The 25602-nt window shown below is 54.1% G+C and overlaps 1 protein-coding gene across 12 annotated transcripts in view; it reads right to left on the bottom strand.

Annotated features, from left to right (window-relative positions):
- RBPMS (RNA binding protein, mRNA processing factor) overlaps positions 1–25602 on the bottom strand; it is a 183035-nt gene that overhangs the window by 13818 nt on the left and 143615 nt on the right. For 3 of the 12 annotated variants that reach the window (XM_087856403.1, XM_087856404.1, XM_087856405.1), the window contains exons 6-9: positions 24690–24820; positions 13402–13535; positions 11090–11159; positions 3313–3416 (exon numbers count right to left, since the gene is read on the bottom strand). In XM_087856403.1, coding sequence (XP_087712529.1) covers positions 3402–3416; positions 11090–11159; positions 13402–13535; positions 24690–24820 — 350 coding nt within the window. In that variant the 3' untranslated portion in view covers positions 3313–3401. The other 9 variants (XM_087856409.1, XM_087856408.1, XM_045779235.2 and 6 more) reach the window with 8 other exon arrangements.

The raw sequence follows: 25602 nt of genomic DNA, 5'->3' as shown, positions 1-25602 counted from the left end.
ATTTGTTTGGCTTCCTCAAGGATTAGCTTGGATTGTTTTCCTCCCTAAGACTACGTCCTCCTTCCTCCACCCCAGACATAGTCACCTGCATGTAGCAAAACTTCAGAGCCCCGCACTCTAGCGCCGTGAAGGAAATGGGAACGACGGACAGTTAATGGCACGCGGCACTGAGACGTGGTTCCTGAGTCTGGATGATGCCCCTGTAAGCGCCAGGAGCCTGTGCCCACGGCCCCCTCAGCACCCACCTGGGGCAGCTCTGGGCCTGACGGGCGCCTTCCCGAGAGGCACGAGTGGGGGGAAAGGGAGGGTGCCTCCAGCTGCCCTGGCCTCTCAGCAGCCCACCCTGGCCGCCCAGGACTCTGTCCCTTTCTTCCTGGGCTCGAGCAGGAAGCAAGGTGCATGGGGCTGGCTCAGCCTGGCTGCTGAGGAAGGCTTTGAAGGGAAAGCCATGGAAGAGAGCGGGGGATGAGAGCTGATCGTTTCCCGAGCTTTTCCATAACTGTGCTGTGGAGATGTGATTCTCACATGGGAAAAGAATGCGTCCACATTGCCATAGATGTTCCCAGACTGAACAGAAGGTCAGAATGTGGCTATTTCAGTCCCTGTAAACAAGGAAGGGGTTTAGCTAAGAACGGAGTTCAAACCTTGGAATGTATTAACAAGGACATTTTAAACAGAATACAGAGACATCCGGGAACACGGAGCACCGTGGAGGGATGGGGGCGGGGTGGGAGAGGGTCAGGCTCTGTTTGCAGAGCAGCTTCTCCTCACAGCCTTTCCCGAAGGGCAGTCAACGGATAGACAGGGGAGGAAAACAGACGGAACAAAGCTCGTCAGAGGCAGGTCGCAACTGTCCCGTATAAGACCAAGGAGAATGTCTGCTGCCGTCTGAAAGAATATTCTACAATTCTTAAACATTTCATGACCGTTGTCCTTGATCGAAAAGATAAGCCTGTGGCCCTCACGACTGGGCACAGCTGCTGTTGGGTTTGGGGCCAAGGTGCTTGCTGGCTGCCATGGGAACGATGCCAGACCCGCCGGGCCTGCTCTCCCCCGACTCAACTTTGGGCTCTTTCTCTCAGCAGTAAGAAAATTCTGTTTCCCCCATCCTACTGCATACACTTGGCCTATTTACTAATGATTCCCAAGAGTTTCTCCAGATGTATCCATTTTTACCCAAAGTCGGATAAGGAATATTCTCCTCTACTCAACTCCCAACAAACACGGAACATAGTTTGCATTTTATACCTGTAACAATCAAATACCAGTATTAATTGGTAATAAAAAGCCTAGTTAACATCTTAAAAGGTTCACAGGCTAGAGTCTCCAGGAGAACAGTCTTCTGTAGTTGGAAACTCCTCCCCCGCATTCTAAACACACATCCCTACCTGCCCCTGCACAGATGCGCCCTTCGGCCCCAGAAACTCACACCGCACAGCCAGCAGGCCACTTCCCTGCATGGGTTCCCGCTCCCGTGCCTGGCCAGAGAGGGCTCAGCCTCCTGGCAGTCCAGGCCCATGTCTGCCCTCCGAGGACGGGCCAGAGCAGTGCTGGCCAACAGTGGGCCGCCTCCAGGCTTGTTCTTGTAACACACGGATGGCCCCAGAATTGGTGAGCCCCACGCTGAACATGGCTAGTGCCAAGGCGCCCTCCAGCTTGTCTGGTCCATGCTGGCTGGCCGCCTGCAAGCTCTCAGCTGCCCCGAGTCCAGGGCTACCCCCGCCCCTTTTCTGCTCTGGTTCAGCAGGCCCTTCCCTGTCTAAATGAAGTCACTGCGTGCTCCAGCTGCCATGCTTCCTGACCAGGCTCATCTGCATTTGTCCGGAATTACTGATGTTTGGGTTAATTTATTGCATTAAAAAAATATATTCTAACCTGCTTCCAAAAAATTACATGGGTAGCTTTTAATTGGTCTTTAAAGTGTGCCAGAGGAGGGGGAGGAAAAAAAAAATCTTGTCCTTTAAGGTTTTACTGGGGGCGCCTGAGTGGTTCAGCTGGTTAAGCCTCGGACTCTTGATTTCAGCTCAGGTCATGATTTCAGGGTCATGAGATGGAGCCCCGGGTCAGACTCTGTGCTCAGCATGGAGTCTACTTGAGATTCTGTCTCCCTCTGCCTTTCCCCAACTCGCAGTTGTGCTTGGTATCTCTCTCAAATAAATAAATAAAATCTTAAAAAAAAAAGTTTTACCGGGTGATGATAGTAAGAATAGTGTGGGCATTGCTATTAAGAACCATGACAAAAGGACAACCTAATAAATTAGAAGGCAATGGAATTGGTGGGATAGATATCAGCTGCCCTACTAATGTGGAAAAACATCTCCCTGTCGTTAAGTTTGGTCAGTGTGAGAAACACGTCAGTGGGGGAGAAAGACCCCAAGTGCAGGCTGCTGGCCCCCTGTCCAGGCAGGTGGAGGGGGGCTGCGAAACGCCGCACACACGACGTGCCTGCCTCTGGACGGGCTCTACTCTGTGCGAGAAATTACCTAAGTCCCAAAAATGTGGTAATAACCTCCTTGGCTAGATCTGCCTGGTTCTCTGTCCTCAGCAGGAATCCTGCCCTCTTTCTGACTCATCTTTTCTTCATAGGCCCCTTTTACGGATGAAATTCGCCACCTTATTTGGGCCGAGACAACCGCTGCGGGCCTGCCCTTGGCACTCCTGTTGTTCTAGGCCAAGTTTTGCAGACAGACTGGAAGCCCCTCTTCGTGGCAGGCAGCAGGCCGGTCACGTGTGGGAACGCTACGTTACTGTTCTAGACACTTACTACAAGAAGCTGGTGAGTCGACCAAAGAGATGAATAAATCACCAAAATCATCAGCCAGCAGGAAAGCCCGGAGCCTGGAGGGGTTCAGTGAGAACCCTGCCCCATTCAGCTGTGCTCAAGGGCAACCACTCGTTTCCGAAAAGACTCGGGAAATTGTGTCACTGGGAAAGGGCTACACTGCATTCAGTACAACGGGAAGAAATCAGGAGTAGTAGACCTACTACATCTAAAAGATTCTCACCCAAATGGTTCATTTCCAAAAAAGGTGCAGATGCCGATGGCCTCACCGACCATGTGCGCGGAGAGTCTGCAAACCCCTCCCCGCACTGGCCCTTCCGGGGCGCCCTTCCCTGAGCAGGCTGTGGCCGGACGAGATGAAGAGCAAACCCCTGACCACAGCACTCCATACCAGCGCGCCTCAACCTAGAGCACCCAGCAGAATCATCTGGGGGAGGTGGTAACACCTAGACCGCTGGGCTGCATCCCCGTGCCCCGCCCGGGACACGCTGCCTCCCCACGGGGCCTGTTCGGCCCGACTGTGGACTCACCAGCATGCTCCAGTTTTGCAGAACAGCTTGAGAACAGCAGCCACCACTGCAGATTGCATTAATACCCACAAGACAGATTGCAGCCACCATCACACACCTGGAACCTGGATGGAGAAAGAAATCACCCATTAACAGTGTGCAGTCATTTCCAGCCCCAGGGCTGGTCGCCTCTTAGGGTTCCCTGGGTCCCGAAGGTCAGCCTGGTCTGTGAGCAAAGAACGGAGAGTCATTGGCAAAGGGACCGAGGCCTCCACGGCGGAGCTAGGGACAAGTGCCCGGTGAGAATGACCACACCAGTGGCATGGCAGCTCCCCACGGGGACCACGAGCTTCGGGCCTGGTCAGAGGGAAAGCTCCCTGGCACCAAGGCCGGGGGCGAGGGGGGAGGGACTCTGGAGCAAAGTGTGCTGTGGGAGACGCGGTCTTCACATGCTCACTCCAGTAGGCGTGTGTCCATGGTGGGGACAGGCCAGAGCACAGCTGCAGCAACAGCAGGCCGCCTGGCCAAGGAGGCAAGGCCGCTGCGCACGGAGTTCCGAGGGGGCCGGACCCCTAGGGCTGTTCAAAAGCCCTGCTGAGGAGAGGTGCAGGCCCTGAAGCCCCCCCCGCCAAAGAGAGGAAGTGCCGCAGACCTATCTATCCGGCTCCAGCAGCTGCCCCAGACCACAGTAATAGCTTTGGTCAGCCCAAGGCCACAGAGGCAATTCTCCAGGAGGATGCTGTGCTGTCACATGCACCAGTGAGCTAAACTTTGCTCCAAGCACCTTCTGGAAAACAAAAACTAAAAGGAAACATTTGTGACTATATCCTGTTCCCAAGGGTCCGAGAATTTTGAAATAGGAAGGTGCCGAGACCCAGCAGATCATAAATTTTTAATACTCTTCTGCAGGCATGACTGCCTCAGGGCCAGCTGGTTTTCACGAGAACTCCCGGAGCCAAGGAGGGACGCCTGCCTCCCGGCACGTGGATGCCAGTGGCCCTCTTCCCCACTAACCTTGCGCGTTCAGCCCCGGCCGTGCTCCTCCCCTGCCTGCAGACAGAGAGGCGGACTTGGGCGCGCGGGGCCTCGTGAATAGGAGTGCGCCGGATGTTGCTGCGAGCCCCGAGTTCCCACAGAGGCCTCACTGCTCTGCTGGCACGGGAAGATGACCCCTGGGGTTCGGCAGGGAGGCTGGGCCTGGGCTGAAAGCCTTCGCTGGGGTTATGGGTGAGGCTGAAGGAAAGACTGCCCTCCTAGGACATCTCTCTTCTCAGAACTAAGGAAAAAAAAGTTTTCCCCAGATTTCCACTTTAAAACATTAAAAGATGAGTAGATATAATTCGAGTTTCTAGTAAAAGTTGGGTTGAGGACAGAAAAAGAAATAATCATCTTTGCAAATAAAATTTATCAGCTCCCCCAACTTCTTCCCACCTTGTCCACTCTTGGCAAGAGCCTGCAAGCCAGGATGTGCCCACAGCTGTCCCCCCCCCGCCGCCGCCCCCCGTGCCTGGGTTGGCCAGCCCAGCGCGGGGCTCCAGACGCCTGCTGCTTAGGATGTCCCACCCACGGCCACATCCCTCCAGGCGTCTGGGCTGAAAGGCATCAGGATGACTCAAGACCGATGGACGAGGAGCGCAGGAGCCATGGCGCCCACCCCTGGTTCTGGGAGCACGGGGCACTGTCACCAGGCTGCTCTTTGCAGCGAGGACAGCAGCAGCAGCTGTCTGCATGCCAGGGCTGCCCCCGGTGGACAGGGAGCACACGCGGGCCAGTCTGTTCTACAGGGACCCTGCGGGGTGACAAAGAACATAAAACACCAGAGGGAAGTCTAAACGTGTTCATTTTTAACCTCAGAGTGAACACACGGGCCATCTGAATTTCCTTTTCCAGCAGAAGGAGAGCTGGTCGCGTGGGGGGTGGGGGTGGGGCAGAGGCTCCCGTAGGTGGCCCTGATTTGCCCCAAGACCTCATGGCCTGGTCTTCATACTCAGCCACCCTCTTTTAACTTCTTCCAGGGACCGTCAGGCAGTTCTCCAGGTGCATATGGTCAGGAGTCTCGAACCCTCCCCACCAGACTCACAGGAAAGAGAGATGGGGCAAAGGCAGGCCCATCACTGCTCTGACTGCCCCGGGTCCTCATACTGTTGTGGTGCGTAGATGAGCTCAGTGCTTGTGCGGCCAGCAGAGGTCTGTGGTGCCTTCACTTTCGGAACGGGGGGGAGGGGCACGACAGTGGCTGGAAGGGGTGCCCACCACAGTCACTGACACGACGCAGGCGTTCAGGCCTGTCCCTGCAGCTCACACAGGAACCGAACAGACCCTGGGCTTGGGGACTCAGGACCAGGGCATGTGGCTCCTCACCGGGAAAATGGGACAAGCGCTGGCAGGGAAGGACCAGCAGCCAGGGCCACACCGCGCCGGCGTTCTCTGCCCCCGGGACGCCTCGCCCTGCGCAGGCCCGCTGCACTGCAAGCTTGTTCACTTGGACTCAGCAAAGGGGAAGGCAGGACGAAGACTGGAAAAGTTCAATTCCTCTCTTTGGGTCACTTTGGAACTAAGCTTTGGGTCACTGCTGGAACTAAGCACCAGGCTGACCCTGAGCCCCCTGCCGCGTGGCACACACAGCCCTGGCCAGCACCTGCCGCAGGAACAGTGACCCTCCTACCTCGCTCTGTAGTTTCCCCTTAGCACGTCTCACCACCTGACCTCGTGTTTTAGTGTTTTATGACCCATCTTCTCCCTGCTGTAAGAGGTCAGCTCCACGCAGGCAAGGATTTTGTCTGCTTTTCTTACTCTTGTACCCTTAGCAGCCAAAACAGTCCCTTACCTGCTGCAGATGTTCACTGGATAGTGACTGTGCTAGCGACCTTGAGACACAGAGACCATGGTTAACAGAAGGGGGGCGGGGAGTGGCGCTTCAGCACAAGCACCGCCCTGGGTCCTGGGCACCCACCCCAGGCTCCTCCTCTTTTTTTTTTTTTTTCCTTAAAGATTTTATTTTTTTAAAGACTTTATTGGACAGAGAGAGCACAAGCAGGGGGAATGGCAGAGGGAGAGACAGAAGCAGGCTCCCCGCAGAGCAGGGAGCCCAACATGGGGCTCGATCCCAGGATCCTGAGATCAGGACCCGAGCTGAAGGCAGATGCTTAACTGGCTGAGCCACCATGTCACCCCCTAAGATCTGAGAGTGAGTACGAGTTGGGGGGGGTGGGGACAAAGGGAGAATCAGACATCCCGCTGAGCGGAGAGCCTGCTGGCTGGCGTGGGGCTGGGATCATGACCTGAGCCCAAGGTAGACGCTTAACCAACTAAGCCACCCAGTTGCCCCACCCAGGGCTCTTCTAGGGAGAAGGCAGGGGTGCCTGCAGGGGTCACAGCACGGTCTGAGCTCCCAGCTCTGCCTGACATCCAGCTCCTGGGCTCCCCGGACAATGGCTGCATCCCCAAGGCCCTCGTGCTCACAGCCAGAGACAGACGAGGCTGTTCCTCCCAAAACAAAACATGAGGAATACACAGGTTTACATTCTGGTCTTACTATTTCTTGCCGTGTCTTTGTCTCATTTGTTGACACTGTAACTACATGTGCTCGTAATTTCTGTGCTGTGGTCTTGGTCCTAGGCCAGGGAGATTTTGGGAGTTCTTAAAGAATGCCCTCCCACATCTACCCCAGCTCCTCTTTTTAACTACATTTGGAAACCCAACAAGGAAGGCTGTGTAACTCATTCCCTGTAAAGAGTTACTAAAAACTTGCTCATGCTTTCCTGTTCTCAATGCATCCGGGAAATGGATCATTTTCGATGATTATCATGTCATCTGGGGTTGTCTACCCCAGGGCTGGACCGTCGGCAAAACTCCAGTGACGTGCAGACACAGCCTGTGGCCAGACTAAACCCCGTCAAGCAGGACACTGAACAAATTAAAACACCAATGACACCCACCCCTCTGATGGTCTTACTTGTGCACCCCCACCCCCACCCGAGGGGCTTTCCTCGCAAGTCCACCCTGGGGCATCCTCAGCAGTAACTCTTTCTCTTTAAAATGTGTATCCATGGGGTACCTGGGGGTCTCAGTGGGTTAAGTGACTGCCTTCGGCTGGGGTCATGATCCTGGAGTCCCGGGATCGAGCCCCACATCAGGCTCCCTGCTCAGCGGGGAGCCTGCTTGCCACTCCCCCTGCTTGTGCTGTCAAATAAATAAAATCTTTAAAAAAAATAATAAATGTGTGTCCATGACTCCCACCCACTAGAACTGGAGTTCCTTAGGGGCACAGGCCTGGTCTGCATGCACATTTTTGTATCAAGCACATAGTGGACACATAACATATGTTTACTTAAAGAATAAAGAGCTTGTTTACTTTTCTAGTCTAGTCCCTGATTTCGCAGGAGTTTGAAGTGAGTAAATGAAAAACCCCTGCAGGACCCTGAAGAAAAAGGCTCTGGACTGTTCAGAATTGGGAAGGGTGGCCCCCAGAGCTCCACACGTCAGGAGTGACGGCCAGTCTGGGTCTGCGTATAGGTCATCATGTCTGATACCAGACATCACTCCTGCTCTTGTCTTCCATTCGGTGCCACGTTCCCACAGAGGAAGGAAGACCCCCCCCACCCCCCCCAAACAGAGGAAAGCCGCGTGGGGCCGTGATGCCATTGGCCACACCTATCCTACATTTGGCCTTTTTGAAAGACCAGTTTTGCGCTAAAATGTTTATTATTTCATCAGAACCACTGTTCTCAATTCTAATGTACATTTCCCTAAGATCGTACGTGGCCTGGTTTATTAGCTCAAGGACTTGATCCAAGAGACTAGACGGAGCCTGAGTAACGGATCCACACTGAACTGTCTCACCTCTGGCAAGATGGTGGTAATAAGTACAATTATCCACCCTCCTTGCTCACCACCCCTCCTCTGCTCCCTCCAGACCCCGAGGAAGGAGTCCGGCCTGTGGCCCAAGTTTAGCTCAGAACAAACGGTGCCCTCACAGGAATGTTCCACCTGCACACAGATCCGACAGCTTCACAAGCCGTACTTCTGAGGGGGAAACCGCCAGGCCTTCCTCGGTAGCCACTGCTGCCTCCAGGCCTCTGGTGGACAGGGCTGTGCGGAAGGATGGTCTGGAACAACTTAGGGGAGCGGACAGAAAGCGCAGGATCTTACTGGCTGGAACCGTGCAGCTGCTTAAGGATCGTGCCTTTCCTGCGGCCTGTATAAACGCCTAAAAAAATCCTTCCTCGGGCCCTGTGCCACCCCCGTCCTCAGCCAACTGCCGCCGCCACATCTGGAGGTTTGCTCTCATCTTCCGCAGCTTTCACACCGTCTGGTACCGCTGACCCCAGCAGCTCACCACCGCCCCCGCCGCTCCTCCGGGCACTCGTCCTCCTCCACGGGCGCTTGTCCTCCGCTGCCTCTGCGTCTAGGGGAGCCGCAGGCCTGTGTCCCACCGACCTTTCTTCCGCTTCTCCAACTTCCTCAACTACCTGCCAGTGCCGAATGCCAGGTGTACCCCCAACCCAGGAACTCCTTTGGGAGCTTCAGAATCCTAGTTATCCGATCCTGGGTGCCTCTGGGTGAACCCTCTGAGGACGGAGATGCGAGCGCACTGTCACGGAGCCAGAGGCGCACGTGATCCATCAGTGCCTCCTGGAGCCCGGCGACAGTGCTGCGGCCGCCTGGCCCCGGTGACAGAGGCAGGGTCCCTCCCGACGAAATGACTAACCAAGGCTTTGGCAACGAAGAACCGAGAGCTGGGGACACATCATTTTAAAAATTAATCATGGGCAAATGAATATGCAACATGGACTCGGGAAGTCCTGGGCATACCGGACCCTAGACTATACCTCAAAGCTTACAAACTATTTCCAGGAAGAAAAACTCCTCCCTAAACAGCAGACTTTAATATTTCACAAAACAGCAAAATACTTTAAATACTTTTGGCATCTACCATGGACTACTGACTTTTTTCTAAGAAACTACATTTAAAATGCAATGGCCATCCACGGATACTACCACTTCATGGAAAATGGGCACTTGAACACATATACAACATAATTTCAGAATAAGGGACAAATACAAGCAGCTTAAAAAAAAAAAATCTACTACACTGTCCTAATTTTTCCCTCATCATAAACACATCAGTGGTAACTCTAACATAATGACCACTGGCCCAAAGATCTCTGTGTGGGGGTGTCACTGGTTTGGGTTCTGGACAAGAGATTAGGGCATGGTTTCCCAAAGTGTGTTCTATGTAAAACAGCAGTCTCCTAAGGGTCTGTGAAAGAGAGGGCTCCCTTGTCTCAAATGCATTTGAGAAATCCTGCATCCTTGAGTTCCCTAATCTTACAGACTCATGATGCTCATATTATTATAAAGGTTCCAAGAATCTTTTGGTTAAAAAAAAAAAAGTGCTTAACTCTGACGTTGGCAAAATTTACGTACTCTGCCTCCAGTTATCCCCAAGGACTAGCGTTGCTCTGGCCACGCTCAGAAATAGGTCTGGTTGGGGAAGAGTAGGTACAATTCTAACTTACTGGAGTGGATGTCTAAAAGCACAGAAATGTGATCCCTCAACTTACTCATTACCCCACCAGCAGAGCAAGAATCCTGACCAGCTGGGCTGCGCGGCTGCTGCGGCCTGGCCACTCTGCGGCCCACCACTAATTCTCGCGGCCGTGAGGCCCCGCCTCCGGAACAAAGGCACCTGCCTCCCCACCCAGGACTGGAGCTCTCTGGAAGTGCTGAAGACTCCGGCGGATGAAGTCCGCGCTCAGCAGTCACCCTGGAAGTTGAAATGAAGGTGACATGACGTACCCAGTGAGACTTCAGGTCAACAGGGCAACTTGCCTGTGGAAAACAAATCCCAGAACTCTTTGAAAATCCTGTTCAGTGCTCTCCTTCCTCCTCACTAGGGCGGCACTGACCCGGATGAGGCCGGCTCTGGCGTCTACCATTTCCCCAGTGCTTCCCCCGGGAGTGGTCAGAAACCGTTCCCTCACGGAAGCGGAACCGAAGTCCACCCGAGGCCAGTTCGTTCCGCATTTGTCCTTCAGAAGATCAGCATTAGGTATAGGCGAGTACGTAATTCTGCGTGATCTTTGGCATTCCTAACGCATGAAGGTCTGCTCCGCCCCTCCTCTCGTGTTTCCCGTCTAGTGAAGGAAAGAAAGAAACCACGAGAACCGCCGACTGTAGAACTGTAACATCTCAGAGGCCTTACGGCCGACTCCCCAGATTCACAAGCCGCATCAGAGTTCTCAGTAGCGGTGCTTTGTATTTAACAGAAATTCGGTCAAGGTACGGAATTAAAGAAGGTGTTCGGAATTTTATACAGATGATACATTTACAGGAAAAACTGACTTGGTAGTTCCCTGAAGCAAGGTTAGGCCTAAAAACGGCGCGAAGATGCCCAGTTAGCCTGTTTCCTTCAAGACAAGACAGCTCACGGACAGCCTGCTAGAAACAGCACGCCGCCTGCCTCCAGATGGAAGAGGAGAACTCGCCCAGTTCTAGCACGCACGCACGCACGTTAGCCTGACGCACGGCGAAGGCCCCACGAGCGCGCACCACGGAGCACCGGGCACCGGAGGCCCCGCCGCCGACGCGGAAGCAGCGCCAGCGGCCGATTTAGGACGTGGAAACCGTGGGGGCGATGTGTCCGGCGAGGCTCGGCCAGAGTAACACCCCTCGCTTCTCCCTCCACCCGCCGGAGAGCGCGCCCCGGGAGCCGCCCCGCCACAGGGGCTCCGCGGGTGGGGTCCGGGACGTGCGGCGCCGGCCGCTGCTGCGCACGCTCAGAGCGAGTACTTACATAGTATTCAGCAGAACTGACGGGACTTCCAGCCCTGAGAAGTAGCCTCGGAGGGAGGGAGCCAGCGCATCTGGAAAGACACGGGGGGAGAAGGCTGTGAACCAGGGCTCCCCCCGGACATCCCCGCTCCTCAGAGCACCCTGCCGGGCTGACCGCCCCCCCGCGGTTCCGAGATGGTGCCCACTTACAGCGCCAGCGGGCGGCTCTCCCCAGGGGCTGAGAAGTACCAGAGCGGCACCCGGGAGACCTTCCGCGTCCCCTTACTGAACACGGGGCCCAGCTCGCAGCGAAGCGCCGGCTCAGGGAGCTCGCCAGATCCAGCAGCTCCCTTGCTCCCACCCTCCTTGCCTCAGGGAACAGCCCGCTGGGCTAACATCTGGCCCAGGGAGCCCCTTTCTCTGCCCTCACTCAGCAGTGCCTAGGCTAGGGGGCAGGCTGCCTCCTGGTTTGCTAAGCGGCGCGTGGAAATGTATCTGCTTTGACAAAGGAGGGCCGGTCCCCGACCCATCGGTGCCAGGAAGCTGGCCAGGACACCTCTGAGATCCTGCTCCCGTTCTTTTGGAAAAGGGGTCTGGCTTCTCGGCGCTGTGGGGTATCTGGTACCCCAAGCCCTCTGCTCACTATGCCGAGGAGGTCCCGCAGCACCATCTTTTCCATGGGGTTTCCAAAGTGTAAGGCCAGCAACAAAACAAATGGATTGAGTGATGCTTTGTCCACTTGGCAGAATGTTCCCAGTCCTGTGCTGAGGAACACGAGAGGAAACAAAAGGGCAATTGCACTTTGGCTTTAACAAATGTCCATCTGTCGGCAATGTCAGTTTTGCCCCTCGGCCTTTGGCCAGAAGAAATGCCCATTCACCGCTGCTCCTGTTTTCCTGGAGGGATGGCCACCCCATCAGGCCGAGGAGCAACACAGGCAACTGGGAGTGGGGGAGGGAGAGCAATTACATCAAAGGGGGGAGACGCTCAGGAGGGCTGGATGGCTCTGTGGAGAAGGGCATCTTCCCCAGTGTGGCAGGAGGAGAAAGAGGGATCCTTTACCTGGGTCTGGCCCAAAACGTTTCTAGAGTGGAATGCAATGCTGGAAGGAATTTTTCCCTGACAAATCTACTCCGATGGTTTAATAAAATAGATTCTGCTGGCGAACCCCCTTTCTGCGGGGCATCTCCCGCAGCTCTCCAAAGCATATACAGATGGAGCAGCATTCTGACAGAGGTGGAGGTGCAGGGGGCCTGAAACCTGGAAGGAAACTGCAGAACCCAGGGGGCGCTGGTGGACTGACGCAGAACACCCCCCCCCCCCCCCCCCCCCCGCCTCTTCTAAACTGCTTTTATAGGTGGGGCAATCAGTTGAGAGCTGGGTATTCTGAGTGACGTCCCCGGGGGCACAGAGCCCAGTGGGGTCCGGATCCAGGGCCCAGGCTCCACTGGCTCTCGTAACTTTTCTCGGAGTGGGCCCCCAGACCCAGCTCACACAGGATCCCCAGCCTTTGGTCTTGCTCCCCATGCAGAAGTCCTCTGCATTTCCTTCTACCCCATGGGCCTCCTTTCTCTCTGGCTCTCAATGCAGGGTGAGGGGCCACACTGGCGGACTCCGTCCCAACTTGGGGCCTCACCTCCTCGGGAAACGAAGACTTAAAAGGACCACAGATGTGTTTTGAGCTTCTGCCCAAACCAGGGCTCCAGCTCAGGGAACCCCCTGGGCCAGCTGTACATGCAGGCTCCTCTGGGGGATACACTGGATATTCCTAGAAATCATATCACCAGCTAGAGGGGGTCCCCCGCATTGTGGGAGGGCAAAGCTGTGTTCCTTGGGAGTCAGCAGCAGGTACTGAAGTTCACTTAAGGCAGGGCCAGAGTCCTTTTCTTTCTTTCTTTTTTTTTTTTTAAGATTTTATTTATTTGACAGGGAAAGAGACAGCCAGTGAGAGAGGGAACACAAGCAGGGGGAGTGGGAGAGGAAGAAGCAGGCTCCCAGTGGAGGAGCCTGATGTGGGGCTTGATCCCAGAACGCCGGGATCACGCCCTGAGCCGAAGGCAGACGCTTAACGACTGTACCACCCAAGCGCCCCCAGAGTCGTTTCGACACTCAATAGCAATTAAGGGGACGAGGGACCAGAAGCTTTTTGTAAGCAGGTAGGCTAAAAAACATGTCGCTTTGGGAATTCAGGAGTATATGCAGGACAAAGAAGAGAGAAATAAAGAAGGGAAGTGTGGGAGGATGGGAAGGAAAAGGAGGGAGGAGTACAGGGGTGCAGGGGGAGAGGGCAAAGAGGAGGAGAGGGTGGGTGAAAGACAAAAATTTCATACCTACCCATGGCTTATGGCTTTGTGCATCTGAATCCACTTGCTCACTAAGCAAAGGGCAGAGTTGGAGCTGCCTTCCTGAGACAGGTGGTAAAGGAGGGGACGGGGGCACAGCCCCACAGCAGGTGGGGGGCTGGGAACCTAAACACACAGCGGGAGGGGATGGGTCTGTGTGCACTGGAGTCGGAGGGAGCGTGGTGGTGGCGACTGGTGCTGCCTGGGTGTGGGGCTGGGGCACTGAGCCCCACGAGGCCAAGACATGTTGGTGTTTCAGAGACACAGGAAGAGGGAGGTCTGACCAGGGGGTGGGGGCGCAGTGGATGGCATGACTTTTGGTGACGGTGACTGCGAGAAGGAAGCCCTTCATCTCCCACACACCCACCCCAGCCTCAGCCAACCTCTGGTGCATGCTAGCCTCTTCTACCCACGCTGTCCTCGTCCCCGAGCCCTGTGGTCAGCCTGGTCTAGAACACCCGAGCACTCCAGGGCGATAAGCAGGCTGACTCTGGGCTGTGGGGTCTAGGATAAGCTGTACTCAGCTCAGCCGAGGTCAAGTTGGCCCACTGGCTGATTCTCGGGGAGCATGTGGTGATGACGGAGTTAACAGAGGCCCCGAAATTCATCACTCTGTGTCCCCAGGGCGTGGACACCTCTGCCCCTGCCAACAGGGTGGCTCTTCTCACTGCATTCCATAGACCTCCAAGCCCACATCCTCGCTCAGATCGGAGGGGTGCAGCGGCACCCACTTGCCAGCAGAGGGCAGTGCCCCGCCCCCGGCCCAGCCTGAGCTGCTTCCCCACGTTCCTGTGCAGCAGAGCAGAGTGGCCGAGCTCACAGGCAAAACTGAGTTCAAGCAGCAGGCGGCTGGTCCAGGTGAACAAGCTGTTTTGTGCTAACTACTGCTGTCCTCGGGGGGAGGGGGGGAGGGACTGACCCCCCACTTGGGCTGCTTGTTCTGCTGTGGGTTCTGGCTCCAGGTCACCTGTGGCCACTCCTGCCCATTGCCTAGGGGCTGCTTTAGTGCATCGTAAACACTGGGGAAACCTGCGGTTCCCTGACTCTCTCCCTCCACGGACAGTCCAGCAGGGGTAAGTCTGCACAGTTGACCTTCCATGAAAGACATGATCCTGTCTGTAGAAAAATGCACGTGAGCTGGCGTACACACACACACACACAAACTGCACACTCAATAATCCTGCCTACAGTCCCAGGAGCTTCTGAAATCCCCAGAAGAACCTCTAACGATATGCGTGATCCACACCAACGCTGATGCCCACCCTGTCCAGACTGCTAAGCACACCACCGCACAGACTGTGGCCTGCGGGTCGATAAGCAACACGGAAGACCTTAGGGTGCTTCTCCACTCAGACTCAGAAATGCTAGTCGTTACCGCTCGGCTCACTATCCAGGGGCCACACTGTTTGGGATTCTACCATCGCACATCTTCGGGAATGTTCTTCGCAAACACAGTGGCCCTGCAAAGTGACCCTGAGGTCTCCAGCACCTTAGCACAGATGGTACCAGCTCCTGCGACGTGTGGGAGAGCTCGGACACGAGAACACCCATAAGTAGAAATAACCCAGAGCAAAAATAAAATGGAATGCTAGAGAAAGTGGTAAGTATCCATAAAAGTCATTTCTATCCTCTTCCACTTACAGATGAGCAAAACTAAGGCCCAGAGGATTCAAGTAAATACAGAATTCACATTTCCAATCATGTTGCCAAAACAGGAAGACCCTGACTGGTCTCTAGAGTGGAGCCCTCAGCCCTCTGCAGTGCCTGTGAGCAGCACAGACTACGTACCCCACCTCGGCTGCACTCCCCACCCCTCCCTTCTGGCGACCGCTGGGCGTCACCACACTGGCCTTCAGAAACAGTGTAAGTGCCTACCAGGTGCCTGCCTCCATGAAACGTAGCGGTTATTAGTAACTACTCCTTGGTTTCGCTATTTTCTTCTCCGTAAATAAAGGGATCAGTCTAGACCAGTGGTCTCAGAGTGGGGTCCCTGGCCCCCAGCGTCACCTGGGAACTTGTGAGAAATACAAAAACCTCTGGGAGAAAAACCCAAGCCCCTGCACGTCGCAAGCCCTTCAGGAGACGATGACGCACACGTCCAAGTTTGAGACACACTGCTCCTGCGTGAGGTTTCCGAAGTGAGGCTGGAAGCAGGCTGTCTAGAGATGCTCTGTGGTCAAGTAAGTCGGAGAGAAATGCCGTCTCTGCCCCTTCAGCGGAATCGAGATACACATTAAAGACTCGAGAAGTTCCACCATGAAGAAACCTGTTTGACTTGATGAACCCCGGGCTCCCAAGTTTATCTGCCCACAGGATCTTTTTATTATGTTCCCCTGCGGTTGCTGAGAAACGCTGATGTGGAAGGCTCCTTCCCGGGGTGACTTCTGGTGGATCTGGGAGGCGGCGGTGTGCCAATATGGCCTCCAAGTTTCTAGCTCTTAACAAAACCGATCAGAGCTGGAAGATCCCCAGCCCAGCTGGTGCCCTGGATGGCTGATCTAACCTCTAAGCAGCAGTGGAGATTTTCTTACCTCTCCCAAGGCAGGTGCTGGACCTGAATACAGATTTCCCCAAGCACCATCTATTCAGAGCCGGGCTCTCCTTTTTAAGGCATGGACATTCAGGCTTCGACACTGTGCCTGAGATGGAGTGCTGACCTCCCTGCTGGGGCTCTCCCAGCACGGAAACAACTGCAGCCAGCCACTCACACATTCTTTCGTTATAACCAACCCCGGCCTGCTCACTCCGGGCCTGAGGATCCATTCTGAGCAGCAGCACCAAATAAAGCATGGCAGGTCCCACAGCAAACTTTGCTGAAGGCTGCCAGGCTAAGGGAAGGCTGCCAAGCCAGGAGCACACTGCGGTCCAAGAAACTCCAAACTCACCAAAGAGACTAGACTGATCTGCCATACAAAAAAGATGGTCTTTATGGGACAAATCACAGGGTTCTTTAAAATAGCTCCCCTGCCCTATCTAATACAGTGTTCACCCAAACTGGAAAAACACTTTTCAGGAATTTCTGTTTCATGAAATGAGGCCCACTGAGGGTCGCTCCCGTTCCCAACCCCATCCCCCCCAAACTGCCGGCCCATCCTCTCGCTCAGCACATGCAGAGGGCACGAAACGCTATCACCATTCTTTCCTCTTTGTCTGGCACCTAATACTCCTTGCCTAGGGCAATTAAACAAGCTGCCATCATCAAGGCGAAACGTCCAGATCTATGTGAATGGGTCCAAAGGTTAAGTCGGCCATCTGACCTACCCCAACTGCCAGAAAGGAAGTGAGCCAGTCCTGCCTGGAGAAGGTTACGCTCCAGCCCAGCCCTATGCTCCTGCAAGATCTCCCTGTCTGGATGGTGGGACACTGCTGAGGCCTGAGCCCAGGCAGCGACAAGCTAGACCCCTGTGAACACCTCCTGCTAAGGCTAGTCAAGGCTGGACTTAATTAACCATAAGCCTTCAGGGACAATTTTCTCTCCTGGGCTTTTAGACTCTTTCCCTGTCTGTCCTAAGCACAAACCAGGTTCTTGCCTTCAAACAGGCATGTGAAATGTGCTCAGACACCCCAGAAGTTCACTCAAGACGCCACTCGGGTTGAGGGCACCCAAGCGTGTAACATCCTGTGTCAGATTAAGTCCACAGTGGTTGCTTGTCATCCATATTTAATTCTGTCAGTCTGTTAATTTTTAACTATGTTTGCTATCAAGGGCCATTAGAGGTCCCCAGGAGCCGAGCCCAGTGAAGCGAGAAGTACTTCATGGCAGAGTGGATGAGGCTTGAAGTTGGGGTGTCCCACTTTCCCATCCTGTCACCGAGCTCTGGCCTTCCCCACTGGCAGCACAAATCCTGAATAAAACATGATCCATTTGGAGTTGATTTGCCTTTTTCCCCCCTGTCAGAATTGGTTTTCTTCAAGGAGAAGTTCACTTTCTTTTTATGAAGGCTACATTTTATATTTCTAAACCTTCTTTGTAGCCTTGGTTTTGTTTCCAAACCACTTAGAACCCACATACTTTTGGATGGTATCTGGGTGCCCATTCCTAGGACAGGAGGCCCGAGCCCGGGTGGACGGCCAGCTGGCCGAACCGGGGCCTCGCCTTGGCACACACCACGGCCACAGGCTGCCGCTCCTGCCCTGGCCCCCACTGCTTCTCCTCCTCACCCAAGAACGGAGCCTGGACCCTTACCATTCTCTTGGTGGGGTGCTGGTCTTGAGTCCCTATATCCCAACTGCTTCTAATGCTACAAGGGGAGGGCTCAGGAGCCTCTGGGCCATGCCAGATCAAGTTCTGACAAAAGAAGGAAACAGAAGAGCTAGGTTAATAATTACGACTCCATGACAAACATTTTACTCTTTCCCTCGAAATGACCCTGTCAAGTAGATACTCATTCTTCCTCCTCATAGATGAGGAAACTGAGCTTCAGTGAGGTTAAACTTGTTTAAAATCCCAAAGGTAGCACAGTGGGTGGAAACGGTCATTAAAACTGGCCTGTTTGATTTTACAACACCGAGTCCTGATGCCGTGCCAGATCCTCTGCACCATCCTGCTGGGATGGTCAGACCACCTATTTGTGGAAAATCCCACGGACGAGGGGGAGCTCACGGAGGCCAGGGAGAAAGTCATAGGCCCTAGGAAGTTTAGCCTTACAAAGGACAAAATGAAACACGCTCGAGAGACATGAAAGACAGTGCCCCAAATGAAGGAAACCCTGTGGCCCCCCCCAGCCAGGAAAAGGCCCCCTTGGAGCCACTCTCTCAGTCACGGCAATGGTGAATTTGAGGAGTCTTGTTGGGATCCCCAACCACGGCCACGGTCATGGCCACGGCCACAGGGCACTGCTCAGGTTTCTGAACAGCTGCTGAAGCAAGCGGCCCAGTGTGGTGAAGTTTGGGGCTCGGCAGCAGCTCTGGCCAAAGGAGCCAACCATCCCCAGGAGCTCTGGCTGAAGGATTCTGGACCGCTGCTGAAGAGGCCCGTGAGGATGGGCCGAATGTTTCCGTCTCTCACTGCCTTCCTAAGGGCTCCCGCGCTCTCCAGAGACCGGAGAGCAGAGGAGGGGATGAGGACGACAGAAAAGGTAAACAGGAGGTCATTTGCTTGGCCAGGGTGGGATCCCCGGGGGTTCAGTCACAGGCCTATGGAGAGAGCAACTTCCCAAGGCACGAGAGGTGACGCTGCCACCTGGAAACGCGGCCAGGCAGAATTCCAACGGACGGACTGTGGGAAGAATGAGCCAGAGTCCAGGGAGGAATGGGCCGGATGACCCGTGGGTCTTTCTCTTCTCCAGTTTCTCTGATAGGAGAGCGAGATAAGGCAGCAGCTGGAAAGTTCAGGGACAACGGGCTTGAGTAAAGCAACACACAGGAACCACTTGGTCTCTCTGGGAATTCAGCTGTTTCCCACTCTTGATCTATTTCCTGTCAGGGAGAGGTTTTCTCCTGACAGGCGTGTCCGGGCCTGGCTGTGGGGGGAGACTTCCTGTGGGGACGAGTCCTCCCGGCGCTGGCACAGGCTGCAGAGGCCTCGCTGCTGGACGTAGGGCAGGTGCTGTCACTCTGGTGGCTGTCCCCAGATGCCTCATCTTGCTCACCTGCCCCTCATTTATTCTTCCCAACCTCTGGCCTGCCGTTTGGCTGCAGCCACAAGGACTCTGCCGCTGCCTCAGTGTCGTCAAGCATTTGAACAAGCACAGCCTCGTGGGTAGCTAGTCCCTAGGTTTCCTCCTCCTTGCTGAAAATTCACATGCTCCTTAAAAGGCTAACATTTAGGAAGTCCTTACTAGGTGCCAGGCTCTCTTGTTCTAAAGATTTTGTTTATTTATTTGAGAGAGAAAGCACGAGACGGGGGAGGGTCAGAGGCAGAGGCAGACTGACTCCCTGCTGAGCGGGGAGCCCGCCGTGAGGCTCGATCCTGGGACTACGGGATCACGACCTGAGCCGAAGACAGATGCTTCACTGAGCCACCCAGGCGCCCCCAGGCACTCTTGCTCTACAAGAGCGATGATGAGGCCCATTTTCCTGAAGCCCAGAGAGGTTAAGTAAGGAACGTGCGCAGTCGAGCTCACACAGCCTGTAAAGGCAGAGCCAGTGTCTGACCAGGTAGCTCCAGAGCCCGCACCTCCACCCCGTGCTACTGCCAGGCTCAGAAACAGCCCGAGGTGGTCTGCGAAAGGAGAGGGGGCTCTGTGCTCCCTTCTCAGTGGGAGACACACGCCCAGAACTCCCAGGAGCCCGGCGCTGTGAGCACAATGCCTGGTCGGCCTGCCCCAGCCTGGCCTCCTGTGGGAGTTAAGCCAGGGGCTCCTAGACCAGAAAGCTGAACAAAATCAGGAACTAGACAAGGCTAGCACATTCAGGAGACAGAGCACCCAGGGGCAGTGTCCCCTCACAGTCTGACCTTCACGGAGCTGTAGGTTGAAAGGAAAGGTACAGATCAGAGGATCAGTAAGTTTCATCGATGTCTAGAAGCAATTTAAAGCCTTGGGCTGATTAGCCCCCAAAGGCCAACCTCCGCAGTCCCTCAAAGCTATGCTCTCCCAGACGACCACAGGCCCTGGACTGCAGGGAGACAGTGGTCGTTGGAGAAAGCCAGGCCTCGAGGACCAGGTCTCAGGCGGTAAGAGCTGATGCCACCTGGGAGGCCCCAAAGCAAATGCCCTCAATCTCTGACTCTTCCCTTCCCTTTGGGAGGCTGGCCAGCCGCTGGGGTGCCGAAGCCCCTCCCACGGGCTTTGTTCCCGGCTCCCACTGCAGGACCAGCCGCCCTGACTGAAAACCCAAGGGGCCTCACTGTGCGAGTCCCGTGCGGTGCCTGGGTGGGATGCATCACCGCCGTGCTGCTGGGCCTCGGTGCTCACACCGGCCCTGCTCCCTGCCTCCCTCGAGACACTCCCTCACCCCCGGGCTGTGCGCTTCAAATACACCCCGCGCCGAACCAGATCTCTTGTGTCTCATCTCAGTATTCTCCACAGGGCATAGTTAGTGACAGAGGAGACGCTTAATGAAATTTGTTTTTATAAAGAAGTTTCAAGATTCAGTTCACAGTTGCCTTTCGCTGAGTTAACGCCTGGATCTGGTGGGCGGGCGGGCGGGCAGCTCTGCCGGGAGCTCCGCACACTGTTCCTGGCCCTTCTCTCCCCCTGTGATCTCTCTTCCTTCCCTGTGTGCTTGGGTCAACTTTTCCCATGGTCCATTTTTATATTGATTTTGGGTTTAACCTTTACAATTTGTCCAGTGTGTCACAGGGCACCTCCCAAGGGACATGTCCCGGCCTGGGAAGTCTGCGTTAGGATTTTAGAACCTTCTGTGGACATGCAGGTGATGGGGTTCCAGCCCTGCGCCGTGGAGCAGCCTGGGAGGAAGATCTGCCGTGACTCAGGGTAAATGAGGCCCCTGAAGAAGAAACAGGTAACGGGGACTTGCTCTCTCAGTCCTACTTACCTGGACAAGCTTCTGGGGCAACAAGGTGGCTCTGGTCAAGGGTAAATGGTATTGTTTCTAGAATGTAACAAGAACAGTGCACTTTACTGGTTTTCTCTCTGGCCCATCAGCAACAAGACTAAAGGACTGGCACCAAGCAAAACTGAACGGGGACTGAAAAGGCCGAGCTGTTTGAGGACGACATGGCAGGAAGTGCTGTTTGTGCCTGAAAGCAGAACTCTCCTAAAAGCCACGGATGAAACCTGCCCTCCTGTTCACAGGGACTTTCAGAATATATTTAATAAATTTCAAACACCAATGACCTTGACAGTAGACAGGACGATCGTGTCTAAAAACGTTAATGATCTGCTCAGAGCTCAGCTGTGTGCTGCGTCAAGTTGTTCCTTCATCTCTACGAAGGACAGGGCAGTGCTGTAGCCGACAGAACAATTACCTTCTGCGATGATGCCTCGAAAACGGGATGTGGTGTCAAATAAGCGTCTTCAATTCAGAGATGAAGGCACGAGGCCACAGACGGAAGCTGGCACTGAACCAGAAGATCTTCAACGACCGTTCCTGCCCCTCGGGTTCTCCTCCCTCTGGATCAGGGTGGACAGACTGGAAAATACATCTCTTTGCTTCAAAGAGGCTTCTGACAGCCAGACACACCGTCCCCGCTGAAGCAAGATCTCCTGGTAGAGGCGACTCACAGATGCTAGAAAGAGAACCTTCCAACGTGCAGCTCTCGATGGTTCGGAAGCCCAAGAAGAGACCAGCAGCAGTGAGGCCTCGGCTCTGGGCCAGGTCTCCCCTGGATGCTCTGCGGCATTCTCCCATGTGGTGTGTGCTCCGTGTCACGGGCCCAATTCTCCCACAATCTCAGTCAGAGATAACCTCTTAGCTCCAAACTCGCATCACCATGAAAACAAAACGCTGCAGTCTACTTGAGATAATTTTTGCTCTGATTAAAATTTTTATTGAAATCTCTCAAACGTTACCAAGAAATTATTTTTGCAAAATGGGGGAAAAATAGCTAACAAGCAAATTCAACATGGGAGCTCCCTCTGCTGGTCTGCGGTAGGTTGGTATGTTACAAACACATTCCCAGAGACAAATCTAATTTGCTGGAGAAGTGGACAAAAGACAGGTGTGTTGGGCTTTGCCTCAGGAGAGAAACACTAGAAGAAAAAAAAAATCCAAGTCTCAAAACAGAGCACAACAATGCTAAGAAAAACAAAATAATATAAAAGCGTCTCCAAAGACATACAGTAAGATCTCCAAACAAAACCGGAATCATCCACTAAGGGGATGCTCCGTTCCAGTCTTCCCCACTGCTCTACCTCCAGTTAATAAAAATTCTCTCAGGCCCTTTGGGTGAAGGTTAAGTTCATTCCCTTGTCTTTGCCTCCAAGTCTCTTCTTACAGGCTTCTCATCTACTTAGAGAAGAAAGATCCAAGGAGTCAGTGGAGTGAGGCCTTTCCAAAATTCCAACAAAGAGTAAGTCTTTGGTGAGCCAGCACTGAGGCGTGGAAAGAGCAAGGCCTGGGAGTCAGATGACCTGGCTCCAGTCATGGTAGAGCCACTCGCGACTTTCGAGAACTCTCCATCTTCTCCGGTCTGTCTCCTCAACTGTAAAATGGGCCAGACCTGCTGATCGGTAAAGTCTCTACCAGTTCATTCTATGATTCTCATCTTGGACAAAGAGATTTAGACAACCATATCTGTTCACGAGCCTTTAGGATACAGAACCCAAGCTTGCACTGGGAATGACTCCAAACAAGTTTTGGGGTTGAGCACAAGGATCTCACTGATTTCAGATGAAAGTTCCACCAACTCTAGGACCGATGTGGCAAAGCCAAGTGGACTCCAGGTTGGGAAAGTCTCGAGATCAAGGAAGAACTCACAGGGGAGGGTGCCACCATGGGCAATACATCCCACTAAGTCAAATGGCTGAGTCCATCTAATCTTGGCACTGTCTCTAACCTTTCTCACAATGGGCATGGGCTTTCTTAAGACTCTTCAGTTCCTTCTCCCACACATCCCCAGATATACTTTGGATTTCATCCATTATATGAAGCAAGGGCAAGTTACCCGAATGTTATTAAGGCCCCAAAGCCACTATTTCCAGTCCTTTCTGGCTACTGTCCATTCTTGCTTTTCCAGGGCAACGGTGAAAGGCTTTACTGCTGATTAACAGAGCCACTGATATTCAGAATACTCTGCACACTGGGCACCGTTCCACGGTATTAGGACCGTTTGCCTTCACTGTCAGGTAATCTACACTTAGGCAGTCTAGGAAGAGGAGCGAAGACACATCCACAGATGGTGGGGGCGGGCCCACAGACAGAGGGGGCCATCATCTACACAGTTATCCCCAAGGCCACTGCGAACGTTTCGATGACTCAGCAGAAGATAGCCACAGGTTTATGTTTTTCTCCCTTCTCCCTCCCCTGCCCCCTGCGAGGAGACGGAGCGCTGACGCGGACCGAGGTGGAAGCAGCAGCAAGGGGAGGGAAAGCAGAAAGCACAGCTGATCTGGACACCGGGCCACCGGGCTGTGAATCCTGGGGCTGCTATAAGTCATGTTCCGTGCCAGCTGCCCTCACCACCACTGTCTACTTTTCCCTTACTACCGGTACGACTTTCTACCTCCTTCTGCCAACACCGAGGGTCCTCATGTCGGGGGCCTAGTCTGCCTGCGCGGTGCCTGGGAGGCTGGGCTGTGCGTGCACGGAGCACGGACAGCTCGGCTGAGACGCAAGGGACGCGTATGCAGCCAGCTCCACGCCTGACCCCCTGGCCCACGAGGACGTCAGCTAGGGGGCTGCATGTCCGTGCTTTATACAACACAGGGAGTGCTGTACCCCATGGAAGGGTTTTCAGTCAGAAGGAAGAGCTTCCCAGGAAGCTGTGTGTCCCATCCAGCCTTGTAAATAAACACTAAGCAAAACAAAAACCCCACCTGTCTGTCCAGGCCAACGGTTCTTCAGAAACCAGGCTTTCCCGCTTTTTACAGGATTTACACGTGCGGTAAAATGAATGCATCTATATTCTGTCCTATTTGCTGTCCATCATCCCTCTGAACCCTAACACGCATCACTACTGCTTGCACTAAGAGCGAAAGAAAGAGCAACATTTTTTTTTAAGGGGAGGGGAAGGGTTGGTACGTAGGTAGTAATCTTTGTGAAGAAACAAGGGCGTTTGTGAAACTCAGCCTACTTTTAACTAAGAAGGGAAGTGGGTCCAAACAGAGACCTTCACCTTGACCTGTAATGACGTTCTCCACACTACACCGTACCTCCTTTTCTAAAGATGGAAAAAAGGAACGCTTCATCCTTCCTGTGACATCTGTAAGCTAGCAGCACACGGTCTTCCTGGAAGCTTCCCACTTTCCCCCTTTGGCCACTAGCTCTTCCAGAACACGAGAGCAGAAATCTCTCCACACACAGGTACACACGCAGACATGGAACTCCGGCAACCAGCGCACGCCTCCCTCAGCAGCCCTTCCGCACGACCAGGCACGCGCGACTCTGTTCTAGGGACACCCTCGGGCTGGCTGGGGGCTGGGGGGGCGGGTAACCTGCGCCCCGTCTGTCTCTCGTGTGTGATATGAGGGTGAGATCATTAGGGAAGAGAGAGGTGTCATTTGGGGCAAACATCAGGCAGTGGGTGATATCATGGCTGTCAGACGGTCCTCAAGTCCCGGAGGAGTGTCAGCTGGATTTAGAGGGGATCATTAATCTCCCGGAGGTGGGTCTGTTAGCCGGACAGGTGTTAGTTGTACGGTGTGCTCTGGGGAACCAGGTTGGAAAGGACCGGTGGTGGAGTGAGTGAAGTCGTGGCCGATGGGGGTCAATTACCTGGGCATGCAGTGAAGCGGGATAGGTGAAAGCAGGAGGAGGAAGAGCAGGCGCTAACTCCGCTGGGTACAGAGGGTACGGGGCCCACACTTCAGGGCTACTGGGGTAAAGTGCAGGCACTGTGAGCTCATCTGCAAGAAAAGAATAAGGGAAGAGTTAGTGGTTACCAAACAGCTGCTTTCCAATCAGAAACAAAACACCAAATCACCCCGAGCCCCCGTCCATGGCAGAAGTCAAATTACTCTCATGCTTTCAATAACCTGTTGGTTTTGGGTCCCCAAACTCTAAGCGAGGGAATGGTAAATACAAAGTGAAAAAAACCAACAGGCATCTGCTGCCTGTCTGCCCTGCTGGGATCCCAGGCCTGGGCTCTGCCCCGGACACTCTGATGTCTTTCCAACTATAGCTGGGGGAACACAAGAACAGTGGGGATTTCCTGCACAAAACCGCACACGTGGCCCTCTGAGGAAAAGAGGAAGTAAGAGAACCGGTAGGAGATATCCCATGAAAACCCACTGCAGAGCCTTTGGGAGAACGATGGTTTACTGGCAGGGCCATGACAGACCAGAAGCGTAGGACTTCTCTGTTTATCAGTGTCATTACTGCTGACGAATATACCATCATCACCGAGCACTTCCCAGTTAGCCCTCCGACGCCTTCAGAAGTGAAAAAGCCTGGAGTATCCAGATTCAAGTTAAACCCCACGAAGATGCAAATGAGGACATTCACAGTTGCTGCTTACACGGACTGTATTTTCTAGGCGAAAAAAAGGGAGTCATGTTGCCAACTGACTGGTCTGAATCCGATTCCATTCAGGTCAAGCTGCAGTTTGCCAGACTGAAGGGCAAGTGCCCGGGGCTCAGAATGTATCAGGAAGCAATCCATTAAAGTAACAGCAAACACATGAGGGAGC

This window comes from Ursus americanus, chromosome 27 (genome assembly GCF_024610735.1).
Source record: "Ursus americanus isolate L20-20 chromosome 27, mUrsAme1.1.p, whole genome shotgun sequence".
Lineage (NCBI taxonomy): Eukaryota > Metazoa > Chordata > Mammalia > Carnivora > Ursidae > Ursus > Ursus americanus.
The sequence above is the reverse complement of the archived record's forward strand: the minus strand, read 5'-3'. Positions and strand labels throughout refer to the sequence as shown.